At 39.1% G+C, this 20,653-nt stretch overlaps 1 protein-coding gene across 1 annotated transcript in view; it reads right to left on the minus strand.

Annotated features, from left to right (window-relative positions):
- Positions 1-20,653, minus strand: part of galnt18b (UDP-N-acetyl-alpha-D-galactosamine:polypeptide N-acetylgalactosaminyltransferase 18b) — a 122,462-nt gene that overhangs the window by 64,547 nt on the left and 37,262 nt on the right. The window contains exons 2-3 of the mRNA XM_034111303.1: positions 5,613-5,808; positions 3,501-3,667 (exon numbers count right to left, since the gene is read on the minus strand). Coding sequence (XP_033967194.1) covers positions 3,501-3,667; positions 5,613-5,808 — 363 coding nt within the window. The remainder of the gene's footprint in view (positions 1-3,500; positions 3,668-5,612; positions 5,809-20,653) is intronic.

Consider the following 20,653-nt stretch of genomic DNA (forward strand, 5'->3'; position numbering starts at 1 on the left):
AGTTATTCTTAGTTATTTAAGTTTGTTTTGCAAATTGGCTGGGGAGCCTCTTTTCTTTTTTATCAATCAAAGCATCACCTTGTGGCTTCAGCAGACAGTTTCCTCTCCTTTCTCTCGCCCGGTAGTTTTTGTGTTTTGTTACTTCCCTTTGTAGCCCTAGTTTAGGAGGGAACATAACAACACTAACATTTCTGTATTAAAAACAAGTCTTTAAGTGGATCATGGATAAACAATCCTTTCTGTGCTTCCCTTAATGTGTGCTGAGGTTTAATTCTGTCATACATGAAGCTACCTGCAAAACCAAGCAAAGGACATCTCACTGATGAATGGGCTTTAGTTTGTTTTGATTTTTAACCTGTTGCTCAGTGACCTTTAGTTAATTGAATCAAATGAAACTGTCTGTATATCACCATACAAAAAAACTACTCCTGATGCAGCATAGAAAAATATATATAATTGAGGCATTAATGTGCAATTGTTTCATCTCATAAATCGGGGATCATTTTGTATGACTTTACCCTGATCTATATTTCCCGACCAATGTTTGATCTTATTTAAATCTTTAATAAAGCAACATTTATTTGCTGATTTTATTTTACAATGAACATGTGAATTTGTACGATTACTTAATTACTCTTAATGTAGTGAAACATTTAACTCTGAAGTGGAGTAGAAGTATAAAGGAGGAAATACTCAAGTAAAATACAAGAAGCTCAAGGTTGTATTAGTACTTGAGTAAATGTACTCAGACGCTTTCCTCCACTGATCTGAACTGAACTCGTCCTTGCCTTGAATACTGTATGTTCTCTTCATGCATGTTCGAAATAAACACTTTTATCAGCACACAGGCGTTACTTCTCTCACAGCAGATGGCAAATCGTCATGGATACAGGCCTCACACTGACTGTGTAGTTTGCACTCCAGCGTTTCTCACTTCACAACTGAGTGGCTGTTAAAATCTGTGTTTAATATATCCGAGTAAGACTCACTTTTCCTCAAGAGATTTTTACCACTCCAGTATCAAATCCTGGGTGCCGTCATTTACTCTCACATTATGTTCGAGACTGTGGTATTATTTAAGTTTGAAATCATTAGTCCTCCGACAGCCAAGTAAGCCCTTCTCAAAACCCCGCTCTTAAAGATGAGCCTTTTCTCGAGCCACTGCATGGGACATTATCCAATTAGGGAGGAATCAGCTAGGTCAATTTGCCCTTCTCCCCCTTGATGGCTACACGTCCTCCTGCATGCACCTCTCGGAGGTGAGCTGTGACAGTGGCGGATGACTAATGTAAAGATCAGGATGCCCAGGAGGTTAGCGGTGGAAGATGACATCACAGGTCAACGGGCTAATGACATTTAGCACAGATAAGATTCACAGTCGTGGTGATAATGATAACACCAGGCCTATCAGAGTGACAGAGTGCTCAGGGAAAAATGCCATCAGCAAAATGTCAATGCGTGACTTGGGTCCCTGAAGAAGCTAAAGGCAACTTCTCCCTAGCGCTCGATTACGTGATTAAATATGAATGTTTATGGGATGTGAGGTAATAATCTAATAATGTGCCAGTGGAAGAAAACCACAGGGTTTTCAGCTTTACATTATGCAACGCATAAGTTAAACTTCCTTGTCAATACGAACAGTCATTATTTGTATTCCAGCGATTGAGGTAAGTTACCATGACATATTGCAATATCTTTATTCTGTCCCATCAGGCTACAGGCAATGCTGCATGTTTGCATTATTGACTTTGGTAAACGGAGTCTTCTCAAAGCTTGTATTTCCAATGTTGATTGCCCCTAATGGCGGACTCAGACCTTGTTACAAGCAGCGCAGCCCATTTAAAAGTGTTTTGCCTATAAATGACCTTGCAACCGTATCATTACCTTTTTGTAGCCTGCTTTCTGCCTTTGTAATGTAGTAAATTACCACGTCCACTTTTCACAGGTGACTTCAATTGCTTCTGCCTTACAGTAAAGTCACCCATCAGTGATCTCATCAGTCATTTCAGTATTAACAACTGAACAGAGCTCAGCAGTTATACATTGTCAGCATAAACTAGATATATTTTCAACCTGTCTGTTTGTACTAATTTCAATGCATGCATATTTAGGAATTAGTGTTGCAAATGCAGACGAGATATGTACAAACACTTCATCACCTTGCTGTTTTGTTATCTGCCTTGGGGCATATTTCCTGGCTTTGCAGCTAATTAGTGAGATTTATCGATTAAATTCAGTAAACACAGCCCCTAATTAAAAACTTTAGATGAATGTGGAGGTCAGAGGAGCAGTACATTACTATAAATATCACATATAGATTTTCCACACGAGGCAATGAAATGTAAAGTATAGGTAGGGGGACCAGATGAGTATGCGGAAAATTCAGTATGGCCTCCCGTACATTAAATTCAGTGTCAACGATCGTGATCAGTAAAACAAACATGTTTAAGAATATGAATGACTTTTGTTCAAGAACATAAAGACAACCTTCTGTCCTCAGAAAGAGAACACAATGCAAGCAACAATGTTTTTATAATTATATTATTACTTTTTTGTTGAATGGTCACTGTTTCAAACGACGTCCTTGGATGGTTTGATTTCCATCTTTAAATATTGTATTCAAAAATGTCATAACTCAGTGTCTATTTGTATTTTTGCTTATCGACACTACTGTACAGGTTCAAAATACACTCCCATAGTCATAATTAATGTGTCCCTTTGTGGGCAACGCCAAAATAATGTTCAACAACGTCAATATTTGTTTATAGGTCTATCACTAATTAAAGCTTGGGGTTTGTCACATTTTTAAACAATCTGGTCCTCAAATTCAACAAAGAGCAGCAAATAAATGTTCATGTTAGACGAAACACAATGAATTAATCCAGGACTGGGATCGTTGCAGTTGGGAAATACTACACAGTGAATGTGCTTAGCATAAACAGGGTGTGGGTGTCCCAGACTAATCTGATTGGTCATGAGTTACTATTTATTTTTACTCATTGATTGATGCTGTTTGTTATGCGTTGGTGCATCGCTGTCTGTAATACTGAAAAGACAGTTTAGCAACCTTGGAATCTTTGGGTGATCCCTAGACAGGTTGTTTTTTTTCTTCATATAATCTGTCAAAGCAACAATAATAGTCATAATGCTTCTCTGTCACGGAGGTATCACTGGGTTAGGTTACTATTGTATGTAGCCAACAAATTAGCCAGACTAGAATAAGCATTTTATGTAAGAGCATATAAACACATCATTTAATCCCTTAATTCACTTTTCTCTTGAGTTTTGGGTTAAGGAAAGTCTATAAAAAGACCCACAAGTGTTTGGATGCAGAGTATATCTCTCGCTACAGCCGCGCACAGCACTACATCATGTTTAGAAATCCAGAGCCTGAGAGGCCTGCAGTGCCTAGTGATGGTTGCTAAGCTACCACAACTGACTGTTAGGGGGGAGGCTTTAACGAGAGGTCAATGGCTTTATTATTAAATGATGCCGCTTACTGTTATTGCTGTTGTCGTCCACCAGGATTATCTCTTTGAGAAGGTGGGAGGGCGTCCTGTTGATGGCAGAGTGGATGGACCGCAGGATGACGGAAAAGGCTTCATTCACAAAAATGAACACGATGCTCACTTGAGGGAGGTTTAAAGGGTAAGTGAGGTTCCTACACCTGTGGAGGACAGACACAAAACAAATGGTAAGGCATGGTTTTGTCTGTAGGATAACATGATAACATGGTAGCAGGTTGATGGCAGATGTTATGCTAGCCCAGCCACTTGCGGTGTAAAAGGAAGCTATACAAATATGACTCTAATGCTGCAGGCAATTTCCATTTGAGTTTAAATTACAGCCTTTGAAATGGAAATCATAATGTTTTCTGTGTGTAATGACACAAATACGTTTTCTTCCTCAATAACACAATGAAGATTGTGGTAACAAAATCTGGGGCAAGCTCCCAATAATAATCCTTTGAAATGACCATATAATGTAATTGTAAAAAGTGATTTGTGGTACGAATTGTGACATTTTAACAGTTTTTAGTCCTGCCTGTAATCCCCATGCTGTAACCACACCACACTGCCACTTGCCTGCTGGATTCACAGAATGCAGAGATTACTACTTTTAGGAAATGCATGCTCAATGTGTATCCCCCAGGACAGTTTTGGATGTTTTTACACAGCCAGCATGAGTGGGAGTGGTCTCACAGGATTTTAGCGATGTGCAGTTGAGAAAAATACCCTGAAGATCGATGAACTGTGTGAACCTTTACACCAGGATGTCACTTTGTGCGCTCCTGTAACATGTGAACACGAGAGCTGTGCTGAAAACAGAGTCAGATTGCCGATGTGGTGTGAGCAATTCTCTGTAAAGACGTTGGTGTATTGACTTTACAGGATTGCTTTCCGTCCAGGGATTAATCAAAGTGCCCAGAGTGCACACATAATTGCACACGGCTTTGAAAATATTCATTTACAGGCTGCTGAGGAAACAAGCATTTTTCCCTGCCACCTTCAGCTGGCCGCAGGGGTTTGAGTCAGATATCGGTAGAACAAAAGTCACTCTTTAATTAATCCTACAACAAAATATAGTTTGCTAAGCAGCAATAATATGCTTAATGCTGTAGACCGTTTTCAATTAGACACATTTGTGTTTGATAGGAAACCACAAAGTGCTTTGAATGTGCTCTAAACTTGCCTTTATTTATGACTGAAAAGTTAATGCTCATCAGATAGAGAGAAGAGGAGAATTTATTATTATTATATATAGTTAGCACAATCTTTTTTTGACTGTTGATTGAATAAAGATAATGTGTACACAAGAAATTGGCTCTGGGAAATTATATTCGATGTTTTATATCTGAAATTCTGACAAAAAAAGGTAAATCAACAAAGAATTTAAAAAAAGGCTTGAATGACCCCATGACCTTTTAGCTAGCACACCACGGGGTCGGTCTAGCAGTCCAATTGTAGTTGTCCCCAGGGGGAAAATCTGTTGTGGATTCAAATTAAAAGTTCACATTCTCCCTCTGGATACATTTTAATCACCAGTGTGATTACTGTATGTTGATCTATTGCCATCATCGGGTCAACATCCTAGCAAATACTTCAAAACTAATGACATCCCCTTCAGCCTCAGCTGCAGTTTGTGTTTGTTAGCAAATGTTCATAAGCTCACATGCAACACTAAGGTGGTGAACATGATATAAACACAATGCCTGCTTGATATCAGCCTGGTCATTATAAGCATGTCATCATGTTGAGTGCAGCGTTTCACTTGAAGCCCAGAATAATAACAAGACTTCTTGCACGACCGTAGATTCGTTTTTATCATTAATGTGATGTACTGTAGTAGTACCTTAATTTCCCAATCATAATTATATCATAACCGATTGCTATCATAATATATTTATACGGTGATAGAGGAATTCATTAATCATATTACCCACAACTACATATGTTATGTGAAGACACGACCCATCAGTTCAACAAGAAAGCAATGAAAGCATCAGAGAAAAATACGAATGACTAAATGACAGGATCATTTATACTGTGACTCTATGGTAGCATGTATGTACTGTAGGACAGTGTTGAGCACCATTCTACCTGCAGTCTTACCCATCAGGCCTGAGGTCTGGGATTGGCCTGTCTAAAGAGAGTCGATCACTGAGGTAGCCGTTGTATCCGTAGTACTGGAACATCTTCAATGCCACCCGCTGGTTTTCCGGGCCGAGCTCCTGACCCCAGTGAGCGAACAGCGATGAGTCGGAGAACGATGTGTCCGTCTGACTGTCCTCTCCCTTCCCTGGAGTCTCTAGGAGGCACAGGAAGACAAAAAAGCATGAATATTTGTCCAGGACAATCTTTCTAAAGCACAGGGTTTGCGTAAGGTGATATTAAAGTGATGTAGAAAAATGATATCCCTAATACAATCAGCGTGATGAATGTTGCTTTGTTAGCAGGTGAAGGGTGGCCTTTTATTTCCAGAGACTGATAGGCGGTCCATTAACAGAAACACCAGAAGTTCATACTGTCAAAGGACGAGAAGCTCTGGTGTCACCAAAACAAAAGATCCCTACTAGCAGCTGGTGGGATGTTTTATAGCTGACATTGCTATTCGACCGACGCAGAGAAGAGAAAGTAAAACGAATTTACCGCAATACACACACACAAGCTTTCTTTCATAATTAATAAAGTGATTTTCTTTGGAGAAAGTAAACAAAAAAAGTGAGTGTTTATGCACTAGAACAGGGCTGAAACCTTAAGGGTTCAAAATGAGTGCAGTTGACTCATTATATAGCTAAACAGCACTGACAGCACTCAGAGCAGAGAGACATCTAACAAACACACATTTGGTGTGACACACAGTATATTACTTTTTGTGGTGCTTGTTGATAGACTCTGTTCATGTCCAGACTCCATAAAACAACGTTGGCATCTGTTAAAAATTCTGTCCTGCTTCCAAGAGGTTTTAATGCACTTCAGAGGCAAACTTCTGAGTGAGCTGAGCTTAACAGTCGGGAAGATTTAACCACAGGCAAGTGGTTTTCATGCAATATAAAGTATATAAAGTCGATAGTTTCTTGAATAATATAAAATAATTTACCTCAACTGCACTTGCATGATTACAATCTAGCTTTCAAATGTCACTGATCGTTTTGTCTTTTGCATTGCAAATTAAATGGGCAAAATCTCCCCCAGGTTTGTCATTTAAAACAGTCAATTCATTGAGCTTTAGTACCTGTTGGAACATTATGCAGTGTTTCAATCGTGTGCTGCAGTAAGTCTGAATATTGCAGAGGTTTTGCAGAACTTTAGCGTTATTGAGAAGCACAGTGGAATCTATCATCTGTGAAAATATGGGGGTGTGGGTGAAAGGCTGCTTGTGGTAACCAGGGAAATCTCTGGAATATTATTTCATGAGTACTAAGATTGCTGACAAGAGTAAGATTTATTATTTTTTTTTCAGAACTGTATGGAAAAAAACAAGCTAACATGTATACACTACTAGAAAGAGATTTAATAAGAAAAAACTAAACATACCCTAATTGAAAAGGATGGAGTATAACTGAATTACATGCCATGGACGATTATCATTAATTAAAATTTATAAAGAGGAACATGCCACCAGGAAATGAATTCTAATCAAAATTGGTGCTGGTATCATCCGTTAATAATTTAATTAAAATCTAATGTCCCCTGGAGCATATTGAAGAAATACAACACATTTCATTATGTAGCCACATTATTTCAGCTTATAAATATAATTAACAGTTTAACAGTATTGTTTTCAGAATGAAATTCAAGCAAGTAAAATATTGATTATAATTATTTCTCCCCCTTTAATTAAATATGTGTCATATCTGGGTTTTTTCTTCTGTTTTTGTCGAAGCTATTTTAAATTCATATTTCAATATCAAATTTGAGAACATGACAAAGGCTAAAATGTGGAAGCTAATATCCTTTTCAAAGTTTAGAAGGAATTAAATAGTGAGAAATGAACACAAACAAAAGGAGCCTTATATGAATAAAAGAGGTAAAAGAAAAAAGGCTTTGAGTGCTCAGCGACACTCGGGCCAAAGACTAGGTTAATGTGTGCGTGTGCGTGTTTGTGTGTATGAATGAAGTATGCATGTGTTTTAGGCAGATTGGGGGAGATTAATATTCATGAGCAGATTGTTTTTTACATGCAATGACAAACAGACAGTCGGGGAAGAACTAAAACAACAATATGGAGGCAGGGATTACATTAGGACAAAAAAAAAACTGCTTCTGAAAAGAAACACACACCTAATGTCTTTGGAAGTTGAAGGAAACTATTGTGTTGGTTACAGGTTTATATCCTGTAAGAAATCAAACGCAAAGCCTTTCTTACACATGTGGGGAAGAGGACATGTTTATATTGACCCCAACACTGAAGCTCAACTTTAGAAAATCTGAGCTTTGTTAAAGCCTGACTGAAAACACAACTCTCAATGAATGGTAATGTTGCTCCGTAGCTGCTGCAACAAATGTTTGCTATCTGCTACACTGAGAGGAAAACATTTACCATTCATTGGTCAGAGAGTGATTTATAAAGCGATCAATTGTAATAATTATTATAGGCTAATTGTTTATATTCAAAGAATCAAGAGATAATAGGGTGAAGAGTTTTCAGGAGGTTTGTGTGATAATATACAGAAAGAGCTGAAAAGAGGGAGTTGCTTGTGTTGGTGACTTGGTGTGCTGAAACAGGGCCGACTATGAAGCGATATGATCCTCTGTTCTTTTGCTATATATGAAACAGCTAACCCATCTCTGTCCAAAAGTTACACATTTTGCCTACCAGTTAATCCCATTCTGCCAACCATTTAATGCATGGCAAAAAGCTGAACCAGTTAGGGAATTGGTATCAATCTCTAGCCATTATCATTAACCAATTTCAGGAATATGCAGGGCAGAAGGTACCAATACCTTTGGCCCAGTTCATGGTTGTTCCAGTCTGGTTTTAAATTGTTAGCTCTAAATGGCGAGGTACTGTGTACAATTGCTAATAATGTATTCAATGGAAGAAATTTCTAAAGTAAATCTTGTTTTCCTATGATAATCCATCTATATCGATCATTTACACACAGTACAAGGACCTAGCTGCATTCAAGAGAAAAATACTAAATCAAAAGTGAACCAACATCCAAGATGACAGAACAGCGCACAGCAAACAGGACAAGCCTGAGGGGGAATGACTTCAACTCCGCACATTCAACAGTGTTGAGTTTCAGCGCTGTAGCAGAGGGGAAGTGCCGCTTGATAGGACAACACTGTGATTAGACTAAGGACATGATAGAAGTTCTCAAAGACTTTCAATCATGGGAAGTACGCCTGGAGGCTCATTTGTTTCACTGGTTGTGATGGTGATTAATTAGACCTTCAGAGACCGTTTCCTCAGTGGTCATCTAGCAGCAGTTAGAGCAGGTTTTGATTGGACACGGTTACACAGGCGACGTAATCCATTTGGTGTGTCGGTGCAGGTAGAGAAGATGGTTGACAAACATGTTAGTACAACCTTTGTTACATGGGTTACGATAAATGGCAGAATATGTCACATGACTTGCTCTTTATCAAACAGGTGAATTATGGTAACCTTGGTGTTTGGAGAGTGGTTTCCTCTTGAGTGCACATTCAGTCAACTAACCTTGGTGCTAAGTCAAGTAAAGCACAGCAAAATACCCGAGGCAAAAATGCGTGTGTGTGTGTGTGTGTGTGTGTGTGTGTGTGTGTGTGTAGGTGAAGTAGTCCTTAAGCTTCCCAGCAGCACTCTAGACGTGTGTGAAGTGCAGCAGTAAGTATGCTTCGACAGTGAGGCAACTGAGTTACAGTATAGCCGTCTGCTAGCACAGTTACAGAGGCAGTAGAAAGGATATGCAACAATGTACACACTGACAAAATTGAATCACGGGAGACCAAACAAAGACACTTAGCAAAGAAGTTGCTGAAAGAGAACAATACGCCTCCAGTTATACATGAACTACTTTTTAGAGGCACAGCAGTGCATTATAAATTATTAAATTAGATCCTTTAAAATATAGTTCAATGAAACTGCCCAACAATGCAAAAATATTTGTATCAAATTATATTCAAGCATCTTCTTCTGTCTGTAAAAAAGAAAATTGCTGTTTTTACCATCTCAGAGAATATTCCTGTAGGTAACGCCAGCTCACCGTGGTACAGATGTAGAATTTTGATAAAACTGCTTTGGGCATGAATTTGTAGCCGGCCTCTCCATACTCTAAAACTATATTCCACAAGAGGGAAGAGGGAAGCATTTGGCTGTAACAATTTTAGTGGAAATCAATAAAGGTTAAAATCTCGGTTGAGAGATTTTTTATTTTATTTTTATTTATCCTTTATTTATCCAGGAATGTCCCATTGAGATACAAGATCTCTTCTTCTAGGGAGTCCTGACCAACACGGCACACAACAAGTTTCAACATAAAACAAAGGCATTAAACAAAAAAAACATACAATTCAAATATAAATACAGAAGGCCATTTGTGCAGTGGCAAGAAGCATAATCACATCAGCAATAGCATCAGGTAAAACAGTTACATGTTTCATGAAGGGCTAATCGTAGCATACCTTTAAAAGCATTTACAGTAGGAAGTGCCTCTAGACAAAGTTTTACTTGCAGCGTATTCCATAAAAAGGGAGCATAGTGGGAGAATGCAGCTTTACCAAGCTCTGACTGCATCAAAGGAACATTTAAAAGCATCCCATTTGCTGCTCGTCTAGTATTAAAAAAGCAAGTATAAAATGACAGAAGTCTGGAGATATATAAGGGCAGCTTACCTAGCAATGACTTAAGGATAAAAATCAACATGTGTGATTGTCTTCTTTGGTACAGAGAGGACCATCCTAAGGACTGATACAAAGTGCAGTGGTGGGTGCGAGAGCCTGCACCCGTTACAAAACGTATAGCAGTATGGTACGCAGAGTCCAGCTTTTTAAGCAGGGAGGAAGAAGCATGCATATAGATCACATCGCCATAGTCTAATACAGACAGAAAGGAACTCTGCACAATTCTCTTCCTGGCTTCAGACGGGAAACATTTCCTTAAACGAAAGAAAAAGCCCAGTTTAGGTCTAAATTTTCTCAGTAGGTTCCCAATATGAACATCAAAGGCCATCTTTTCATCAATCCATATGCCCAGATATTTGTAGGATGCTACTTTGTCAAGGCATGTCCCTTCCAGTGTAAGAATCGGAGGGACAGCTGTATTAGCTCGAGAGCGAGAGAAGGTCATGTACTTGGTCTTTTTTGCATTAAGGACCAGTCTTAGCCTTAGCAAGGAGTGTTGCAGTGTATTAAAAGCATCCTGTAGAAGCTCTATAGCCTGAGTTAAAGAGGAAGCCACTGTATAAACAACTGTATCATCGGCGTATAAATGAAACCGTGCTGGGTTTATCCCATTTCCTAGTTCATTTATAAAGATGGAGAATAAGACAGGGGCCAAAATAGAGCCTTGTGGAACACCTTTGTTTATAGTAAGAGCAGCTGAGGTATAATCTTCTACTGAGACACACTGAGTTCTTTCAGATAGATAGTTTTTAAACCAGCTCAAAGCCATTCTTTACAGAGTAGCAGAATCAGTGAGTCCGTTTTCTCAGAGTAGTAATTCTTAAAAGCAGACCTCAGGTCTTAAGTAATGCATTTATTTGTTCATATTATTCAAAGAATACGAAGGTCTGCTATTCCTCAGACTACATTTCCGGTGTCAAAATCTTTGTTTTCTGTTTCTCTATATTGATTTTAAAGAGATTCTTAGACACTGTATGTTATACTCCCTTTCCTACTGCATGGTATGGCAGAGTTGGCTAAATGCAGTACACTGCTGTGCTTTCTCTCAATAATTTTGAGATTCCTTGCATCCCAACAGAACTCTCACAGTGATACAGAGCAACAAACTCAGAGGTAGTCACTTAAGACAGCTGCTGTGCAGACACGGGTATTTAACTACTAACCAAAAATGACAAAGGAACATTGTGTTAATCAGATGAAGATCCCTGTTTGACCTTCAACTAAAAAACTATTTAAAAACACGCCTGCAGTTCTTAGTTTCACAAATGTTACTTTCTGTAAATTCCCTCCAATTACAGCAGACAGTTTGCAATGTATGTGTAGTCACTGTGTCATTTTACATTCAAAATAATGAGAATGTAGCATGAAGCCACAACATCAAACGATGTGCTGCAGTCAAAATATTCATTGTATATTCAGTCTGACACCAACACAGAGGGAGGAGAAGACCTCGACGCAGACATCAGTCTGTAAAAAAAAAACAGGTCTCATCAGCCACATGAAAATGTTAAGACACACCGATTATTCTACAACTTTATTATCAAAGAGCTGTCAGTTAAAGAGATCAAGTATTTTAAAACTTTTCAAATGCAATGTGGTTTTGACAATAGTGCAGACAATCTCCTGCATGCTGCCACAGTCACATTTAGCAATTTTTCAATGCATTTCCTGCAAAGCAGCTCAAGATCACTCATCTATATGAAGCTGCATATATCAACCTTTGAGCTTCTTTTCCTCCTTCAACAAAAAGGCATCAAATAACTTTTTATTTTGATAATTATTGGATGTGCTCCAATATAATTATATGATTAAACAATGCAGACCATTGTTTATGCATATAGTGCACTTGTAAAGGCATGATTGTGTGATTGTTTTTGACCATACCGCCACTCTTACTGAAACACTTCCATTACTGGGTAAACAGTGCATGAGGAGTGGTAAGCACCAGGCCTGACCTTCTATATCAACTAGGCCTTCATACTCCACAGCATACTCCACAGCACCTATAATCCACTCCACAGCACCTATCACATGTGTTTTCATTGAGGTTCTGTGGTCTGTAAATTACTTTTCAGTTTGTTTATTGTACCCCTCAGTCACATAATGCAAAGGTGGGTCCAAAATATTTATATAGTATGTCAGAAATACATAACATACATTATAAAAGTGTAAGGTACAATGTTCTTCTTTTTTTTCTAAACACTTTTAGTTCTGTTAAAACAAATGACACAATAAGTCTGCAAAAAATATGGTTTTAGATCAAGTCGTGCGTGCATGGAAAATATAGTAGCAGTTGATTAAGGGTAAGAGGACTTCCTTGCAGGTCAGCATTAACAAATGGAGTAAAGGAATCCCGACATGCAGGAATATAGAATATATCTGCCAGGGGACTTCATTTCGCTCGATAAACCTGAAAGAAGGTTAATAATACCACTAAGGACATATCCATTGAGCTGTCAGATGGTAAAACTGATCATGAAGGATCCTTAACAGATGGCAACATATTTTTAAATATGCCTCAACATTGAAACACTGAAACCAGTTTTTTTAACAACAGTGACATGACACCACTTCACAGTACTCGCATAAAAGTAATTTAGAAAAATACACCAATTTGGATTTTGAAACATCTTAACGCAGATGGCTCTTCTTCCAGCTCTCTCAAACACACTTGGAGAGAGTATAAATGTGAAGCTTGTTTTTGTCTAACTTGGCATATTGCAGGTGAAGAGACTGGTTGAACTGTGATAACATTTCTCTTATCTTGCAGTGACATACATGAGGTGAGTCAGGCTTTCATCTCGTTCGGTTGCTTTCTTCAACATTTGAGCTGCAGGAAATAGGACATTTTGCTGGTAGACTCCTAACTCTTGTTAAATCACACAATCATATACTCCTGCTTTATCGTCTCTGCACTGGCAACTTCTGAGGTTTTTAATCATTGTTTAAGATTTAAATTATCGCAGCATTGCCTTGTTTCTAAAAACCTTCTGGTTCATTTAAAGTCTAGATTATAGACTGAGCAGAACTGGCTCTTCAGTGCTCCTTTTCAAAAATATACATCTACGTTACTGCTTTTTCTTAATTCAATTTATTCTTGATCTTTATTGTATGCATCTAATCGTATTGTTTTTGCTTTCTCTAGAAATGTAAGAAATGTAAGAAAACTAAATTGTTGATACGCCGTGAGCATATTTGCAATCACATATTTCCCAAACCAGACAATAAAGGGCAATATGTGAGTCGATCCTTCAACATCAAACCAGCACCATTTTTAGTATTTACTGCATGTAGTTGCCCTGCATGTCCTACCTTAAATGCCAGATCATGAATACATCAGTATTCATTACAAACAACCCATCTGGTTTTCTGAGATGAGCTTTCTGTACGTTGACAGATGTTTGTTGAATACAGCATTTGATTTTGCAAAAGGGATTATCGCTTAAAACTAGTGGTGCACGATAATTATCGGCCCGATATTAGGAATTATGACGTCATCCCGATAAACCCGATAACAGTATTAATAGCCCCGATAATATACAATATATTTTTTGGGTAAAAAAAAGAAAAAATACTGCGGTGTGGGTGGATTGGGATGAGGGGCGCTTGTTTTTCACTCGGCTCCTCCCGTTTTGCCAGTAGTGTGGTATAGTGGTTTAGGAAGAGGGGAGTTTTTCACAAATCCAGCGCTCCCTAACTCATGTCTGGCTGTGACGTAAATGGTGTGCGGCCGTGAAGCCAGGACAGTAAACAAACATGTCGTCGGTAGTATGGGACTATTTCAAAGTTTCAGAGTTAGATAGTTCGCTTGCTATTTGTATTAACAGATGCGCATTGCATTCTTCCCTCCTCGTGGAACTTCTGCATTAGAAGTTCCACGAGGAGGGAAGAAGGCAACGAGCTATAATACTTCCAACCTGATTGGTCACCTGAAACATCGCCATCGCTACGATGGTGTGTTAAAAGCGTACGAAGACGCCTGCGCTGCTAAACTAGCGGCGAATCCAAAGCCAGCTGCAAAGACACCGGGGCTTTTACCTATCGACGAGGCTTTTGAAAAAGGCAAGAAGTTTGCCAGATTTGTTTGGGAAAATAAATATGGTCACTTTGAAGAGTCAACACTGTTCTTGGCTTTGTTTTGTTGATAGTAGTAATGCTCATGTCATTTGCTCACTACTAGTCCTTTTTTTACCACCAGGTGTGCAAAAACTACAGGTACATTTAATTAGAGATGTCCCGATCCGATCACGTGATCGGGGATCGGAGCCGATCACGTGATTTTCAAAAAATCGGGGATCGGGAGAAAAAAATCGGGGATCGGGATTTTTTTTAAAAATTTTTTATTATTTAATGTTACAAAACAAAAATGACCATGTTCACGTCTTAAAGTCATCCTGAGGACTTAGTTTTGGTTTAAAATTACACAACATCATGTATGTGTTGCTTTCTTTGGGCTTGTTTAGACCTGGTCAACACATCCTCACTCCCAGGTCGGCCTATGTTGACGTTATGTCAAGTCCCCTGCCGGCTTTTTCCAACGCAAGGGGGGGGGGGCCTTAGCGTCCATTTTCAACGCAAGGGGGGGGGGCCTTAGCGTCCATTTTCAACGCAAGGGGGGAGGCCTTAGCGTCCATTTTCAACGCAAGGGGGGGGCCCTTAGCGTCCATTTTCAGCTTTCCGGGATGTCCATGTGCTTCTATGGACGCTCATGGAAGCACGGCATTCGTTTGTGTCAACTGCCCTTAAAAGGCAATGAAGACACTACACTACCCAGAATCCCCAGCTATCGTTTGGACTACACCATGTGCTCTGTTTGACAAACCCCGTGATAGTCCTCAAGCTCTGTGATTGGAGAGTGTGCTCCGAGGGTTACCGAGCCTCGAACAGCACTTGAAATGGGATGGAACCACGGCAGACTGTTCAAAACTGGATTTGAACGGGTCCACCGCGTCCCCCCTCCCCCACCCCGTACCCAGAACTACACATGCTGGCTATTCTGTTTCGCAACATGTTCTCTATGGCACGTCTCTACTGGGAGTTGTAGTTTTAAAAGACGTTTTCGTATTTCCCATAATAAGAAGTTGCCAGTATTAAACTGTGTACATCCCTGGAGGTTTAGGGGAAAGGAAACACTCACATTTAAAACATATAATTAATAAATGGGTGAAAATTGCTGGTGCCCATAATGGGCAGTATTAATATATATACACACATGCCAGCTAAGGTCAGAAGAGCTTTATTTAACAGCTGGTCTTATGTTTGTGACCCCTCCTGTTGTTAATTGATAACATTACATTACATTAATTGATAAGCCTGAAACATGCACTTGTCAAGGTTCAGAGGCACATTTTGCAAATATGGCAGTAGCCATCGATCAGCTTAAGATAAGATATACTTTATTGATCCCAAGTTGGAACATTTGCGTTACATCAGCATGTGTAACAGTTAAATATGCAGTGGTGTTTATTTGAAAATCATTTAGTATAATCACACAAATTCTGTGTTTTATATTTAACAATTCTGTGTTCTTTATTTATTGATTGTTCAATACCTGACAAGGCCGGAGATGAAATATCTGCATACATCATAAGTATCATAATAATACATTATGTATAATATCAGTTAAAATAAGTGCTTCAACATAGTTAACATTGCTGGAGGTATGCACACATATTGATAGATGTCTTGTAATGCACTGTTGAGGAACCTGCGACCCAAGTTTTTCATTCAGTGCAGAACTACACCACAGTTGTGTAGGCCTATATGATATGTCAATAAACCTTAGAACATCTTGAAATCTTGAACGGGATGTGCAAAATAGTCATTACATACAGTCTTTAATTAACTATTAGTAGAGAATAACGAGTAATGAATATACTTTATAGGGATCCTATTAATATCTAATAATAAAAATAATGAAATTCAATAACATGCTTTAACCACCAGGTGTCTCTTTATATCATCTGTGCACCTTTATGGTGTAAATACAGCCTATCTACCAATTGGATCAAATATAAAAGTGAGCCGAATTAGTGTTGATACGGCAAGGAGACGCATTGTGTGAAAAGAAATGTAAGATGTTGTTTAATGGCTGATATATTTATGATCCACGTCACGTTTTCAGTTCCTCATGTTTGTCTTCTCATCAGGGCTCTATAAATACAGAACTACGGCAGATATGTAATATTTAATGCAGCCGAACCGTGTATTACAATGCCGTTATGTGATGACTTTCAAAGAGAAAAGCAAGAACACTCGGAATAAGGTATTATTTTATTTGTTTTAAATGTTTTCGGTCTGTTTCCGGTATTTGTTAATGACGATGTGCTGTGAGATGTGAGACTGGAATTGCACAGGGGGAAATAACGTATCTTTAGATGCGGATTTTGTTAAACTAATATGTTTGCGCTGTGGACCAACACTATACATTGACGGGGAAGGGGGTAGCAATAAAGATAACACCATTAAACAGTTACACACCATAACAGAAATAATATCGATAGCAGCGTCCCTAGCAACCACCTTGGTAACAATGAAAACGTTGGACGCAATTTCCTGAAGTAATCTTCGTAATAACTAGCAAACTAAAGATCATGTACATCCACTGCACACATAATCTGAAATAACAACTCATATTTCTCGCATCAAATGACATCAAAACGCATTTTAATGGCCAAACTAACTTTAAAATAGGCATTTTACACCCAGAATAAAACGAAGTTCGGCCATGTTTTCTTTTTCTGCAGGGAGAAATGATAGCTGGGGATTCTGGGTAGTGTAGTGTCTTCTGCCATCCTTTACTCCGAAAAAAGATTTGTTTCTCCGAATCGAAGGGGAAAAATACAAAAGCATTGCACACAATTTAAACCAATCAATGTTGTGTAATTAACAAGGATAATCTGGTGTATTTTAGTCGATGAGTAGTGCAGATATCACTGTAAAATCAATCGTCAGTAAGGGGAATATTTACTTCCGGGTGTACAATTCTCCGCTATCCAATGAGAATGGACGCTCACATTGCCTTTAAGGGCAGTCGACACAAACAAATGCCGTGTTTCCATGAGCGTCCATAGAAGCACATGGACATCCCGGAAAGCTGAAAATGGACGCTAAGGCCCCCCCCCTTGCGTTGAAAATGGACGCTAAGGCCCCCCCCCTTGCGTTGAAAATGGACGCTAAGGCCCCCCCCCTTGCGTTGGAAAAAGCCGGCAGGGGACTTGACATAACGTCAACATAGGCCGACCTGGGAGTGAGGATGTGTTGACCTGGTTGCTTATTTCTCTCAAATCTGGCAACAGAGTGGGCGCAGTGTCTAATAGTAGCAGTAAGCTAACGAGAGGCTACGTTCAGCTGGTGACTCGGGAGTCGGGACAGAGAAAATGTCAGGAGTTTGGAAGTATTATAAAATTGAAAGCGAAGGCAGTGTAACAGCCAGATGCAATGTTTGCAAGGCAGAGGTTCCGCATGGTGGAAAGAACAGAGCTACGTTCAACACGACCAATCTAATACGCTACCTGAGAAACAAACACCAACAACAACACGGCGAGTACACAGCGGCCACTCAGGTAACGGCACTGAAACAACCGACACTTTCAGAGACTTTTAAAAGGAAAGAGAAACTGCCCCAGAACAGTGAAAAGGCCAACACAATAACAGCCAAGACCAGATAGCTGAATTCATCGCGTTGGATGACCAGCCGTTATCGGTTACCTTTTTTTTCTCTTAATGCATTTCATAAAGATCGGATCGGGAAAAATCGGTAACGGCAGATTGTCAAAATCAAATGATCGGAATCGGATCGGGAGCAAAAAAAGGTGATCGGGACATCCCTACATTTAATATATATTATATTATATTATTATCGGTTATCGGTATCGGTCTTGAGAAGCAGGAAGTTATCGGTATCGGTTTCAAAAACCAATATCGTGCGTCACTACTTAAAACTATGAATTTAATTCCCTGTTGTGCCAACATGTGAAACCTGTAGCATTTGGCAAAGAAAAAGTACCCAAAAGAGGTCATCAATAATGATGCAGGGTTTTTTTTCACACGTGGCTTGAAGCAGGAGTTCAAATAGCCTACTGTATGCTAATTTGTGCTGGGTCTGCTGGAAGTGTAAATAGGCAACTGTTTTACTAACATCGTTATTAAAGGAATACCTGCTTTTAAAATAGTGGACAAGAAAGGAAGGATAGTAGCCTGTGAGTGAGGTGTGTTTTATGTATAGTTTACTCTTAAAACTATTTAGTTGAACAGCTGAGATGAGAGCCACTGTTTTCATGGTGCATGGCCCTCTTAACATCCAGAGCGCCAACAGTCTACCTACGCACTCACATAAAAGTGTATCATGAGGAAGATACTTGTGTTTGCAGAACACCGCTGCACTTACACACTGTGATCAGCTGTGCATGCTTATACAGCACAGTTACAGTATAAATGTTATTAATTCTCTCCCACAGTAGTCCCAACTCTGTCACAGTAAATACAGCAAACAACCAATTAGTGTGTTTACTGGGCGGGAGGCTGCACTGTATCTGTCTCTGTATGGTTTTGCCTCTGTAACTGGAGAGGGGGGAAATTCTCTCATTAGGACGCATCAGTAGCTGGCACGTCACACTGGCATTTCCTGTTGAAAGCGGAGAGGGGTGTGTGGCTTTGTCTTTTTATTTGTTTATCCCCATGAGGGGATATGCAGTGGCAGGATTTAGTAGGAGGGTCATGTTTACTTGCAGCGGCCTTTGTCGTCTCTACCTCTTTTGTTCATTTCTCCTCATTAAAGTGTTGAGATCACCTGTGCCCTTCAGAAGGGAACAAAGGCTTTGTTGTGCTTTTTCCTCCTTGAGGAGAATATTCTCCTCTAGAAATGCAACGTCATTAACACTGACACATTCTGAGCAACTTGCAGCAATATTTTTGAACAACAGCAGATATCATGTGACAGAGATTATGTTATTTGAGATCAAACTCCGGACAATTTGCTCCAGTGCCACATTTCTCATTCCCATTGTTCCAACTTGAAAAGCTGTATTTGTTATTCCATTAAATGCAGTCACCTGAGAGTCCTTCTCTGTAACACCCTATCAGATCTGACTTCCTCAGCAACAAGCCTGGGACAAAAATAATAAAATCTTCACAGTATCTCTTCACTTTTTATCTCGGACTCTTTATCTATGCTGCACGCATCATGTGTCCTTTACTGGGGGGTTGTTTTCTTTATCAAGTGGAGTCTAAGGTTAAGGCTCCTCCCCTCAAACCACACATCAGAGTGGGAAATAAATCAAAACTTTATCAGAGCGTTCACCTGAGGGCAGAGGAATAAACAGATGTGACCCAAGGCAAAGAAAAGCACAGGCTGAAGAAGGGTTGTAATTCATCACTTGGGGTGAATCTATCTTTTAGAGCCAATACCAATTATTTGCTGGCAATGATGGTTTAAAGTATAACCCCTGGAATTGTTCAACCAAGACCAATTTTATCTTGTATTTTCCATTAAACTGTTTGCTGCTTTTGGGACTATATGTTTAAAAGCGTTCAACAACAGAACAGAAAGCATCGACTGAAAGAAAGAAGCTACTGGGAAAATGTATTTCTGTTTATTAGCAGTATGCATATGCAATCTAGTGGATTTAACAAATAAACACTTGAATGATAATTTATTAACCAAATCAAAGCAGGTCTTGGAGACAATTAATATGATTACATGTAATATTTTGTTCAAGGATCTTGAAATGAAAAGCAACTTTAGAGAGCAATAATCAATGTTTGTGTGATTGTTATATACTCATAAATTATTTGGGCTTTTGACGAAATAACTTAATTATTCCTTTCTAACAATGTAAATAATTCCAGCAGAGCCTGAACACATTTTGTTGTGAACAATGGCACCAATCCATAAAGAGATTTCTTTAATGACTAGAAAGAGATGTGTGAAAGTTTCTGACATACTGTGTTCAATATTTCATTGATAAGTAGTAACAGAATCTTTAAAACAGTGACACTGAGTTTGTCTTGTTCTTACCCATGCATGTGGAAACACAAGCCTCTGCTCTATAGTAATGAAGTCTACATGGATTTAGATGGCAGACCGAGACATCTAGTATTTCATTTCATGTTTTGTTTTTGATCACAGCGTCTATGGACAAGGGAATGGGGCACATATCAATTATTCAGGTGGAGAGCTCCTTGATTTTTTTAAGTCGGGGTGTTTGGAGGGAAATAAGGCACAGGACACTTAACAACCAGAGCTATTGTGCGAGTCTCTATACAAAAAGCTGCTCATCTCCAGGGGTTTGTGCTGTTGAAGAGCTGACAAACGGTAAACCGCA

This window comes from Pseudochaenichthys georgianus, chromosome 3 (assembly GCF_902827115.2).
Source record: "Pseudochaenichthys georgianus chromosome 3, fPseGeo1.2, whole genome shotgun sequence".
Classification (NCBI taxonomy): domain Eukaryota; kingdom Metazoa; phylum Chordata; class Actinopteri; order Perciformes; family Channichthyidae; genus Pseudochaenichthys; species Pseudochaenichthys georgianus.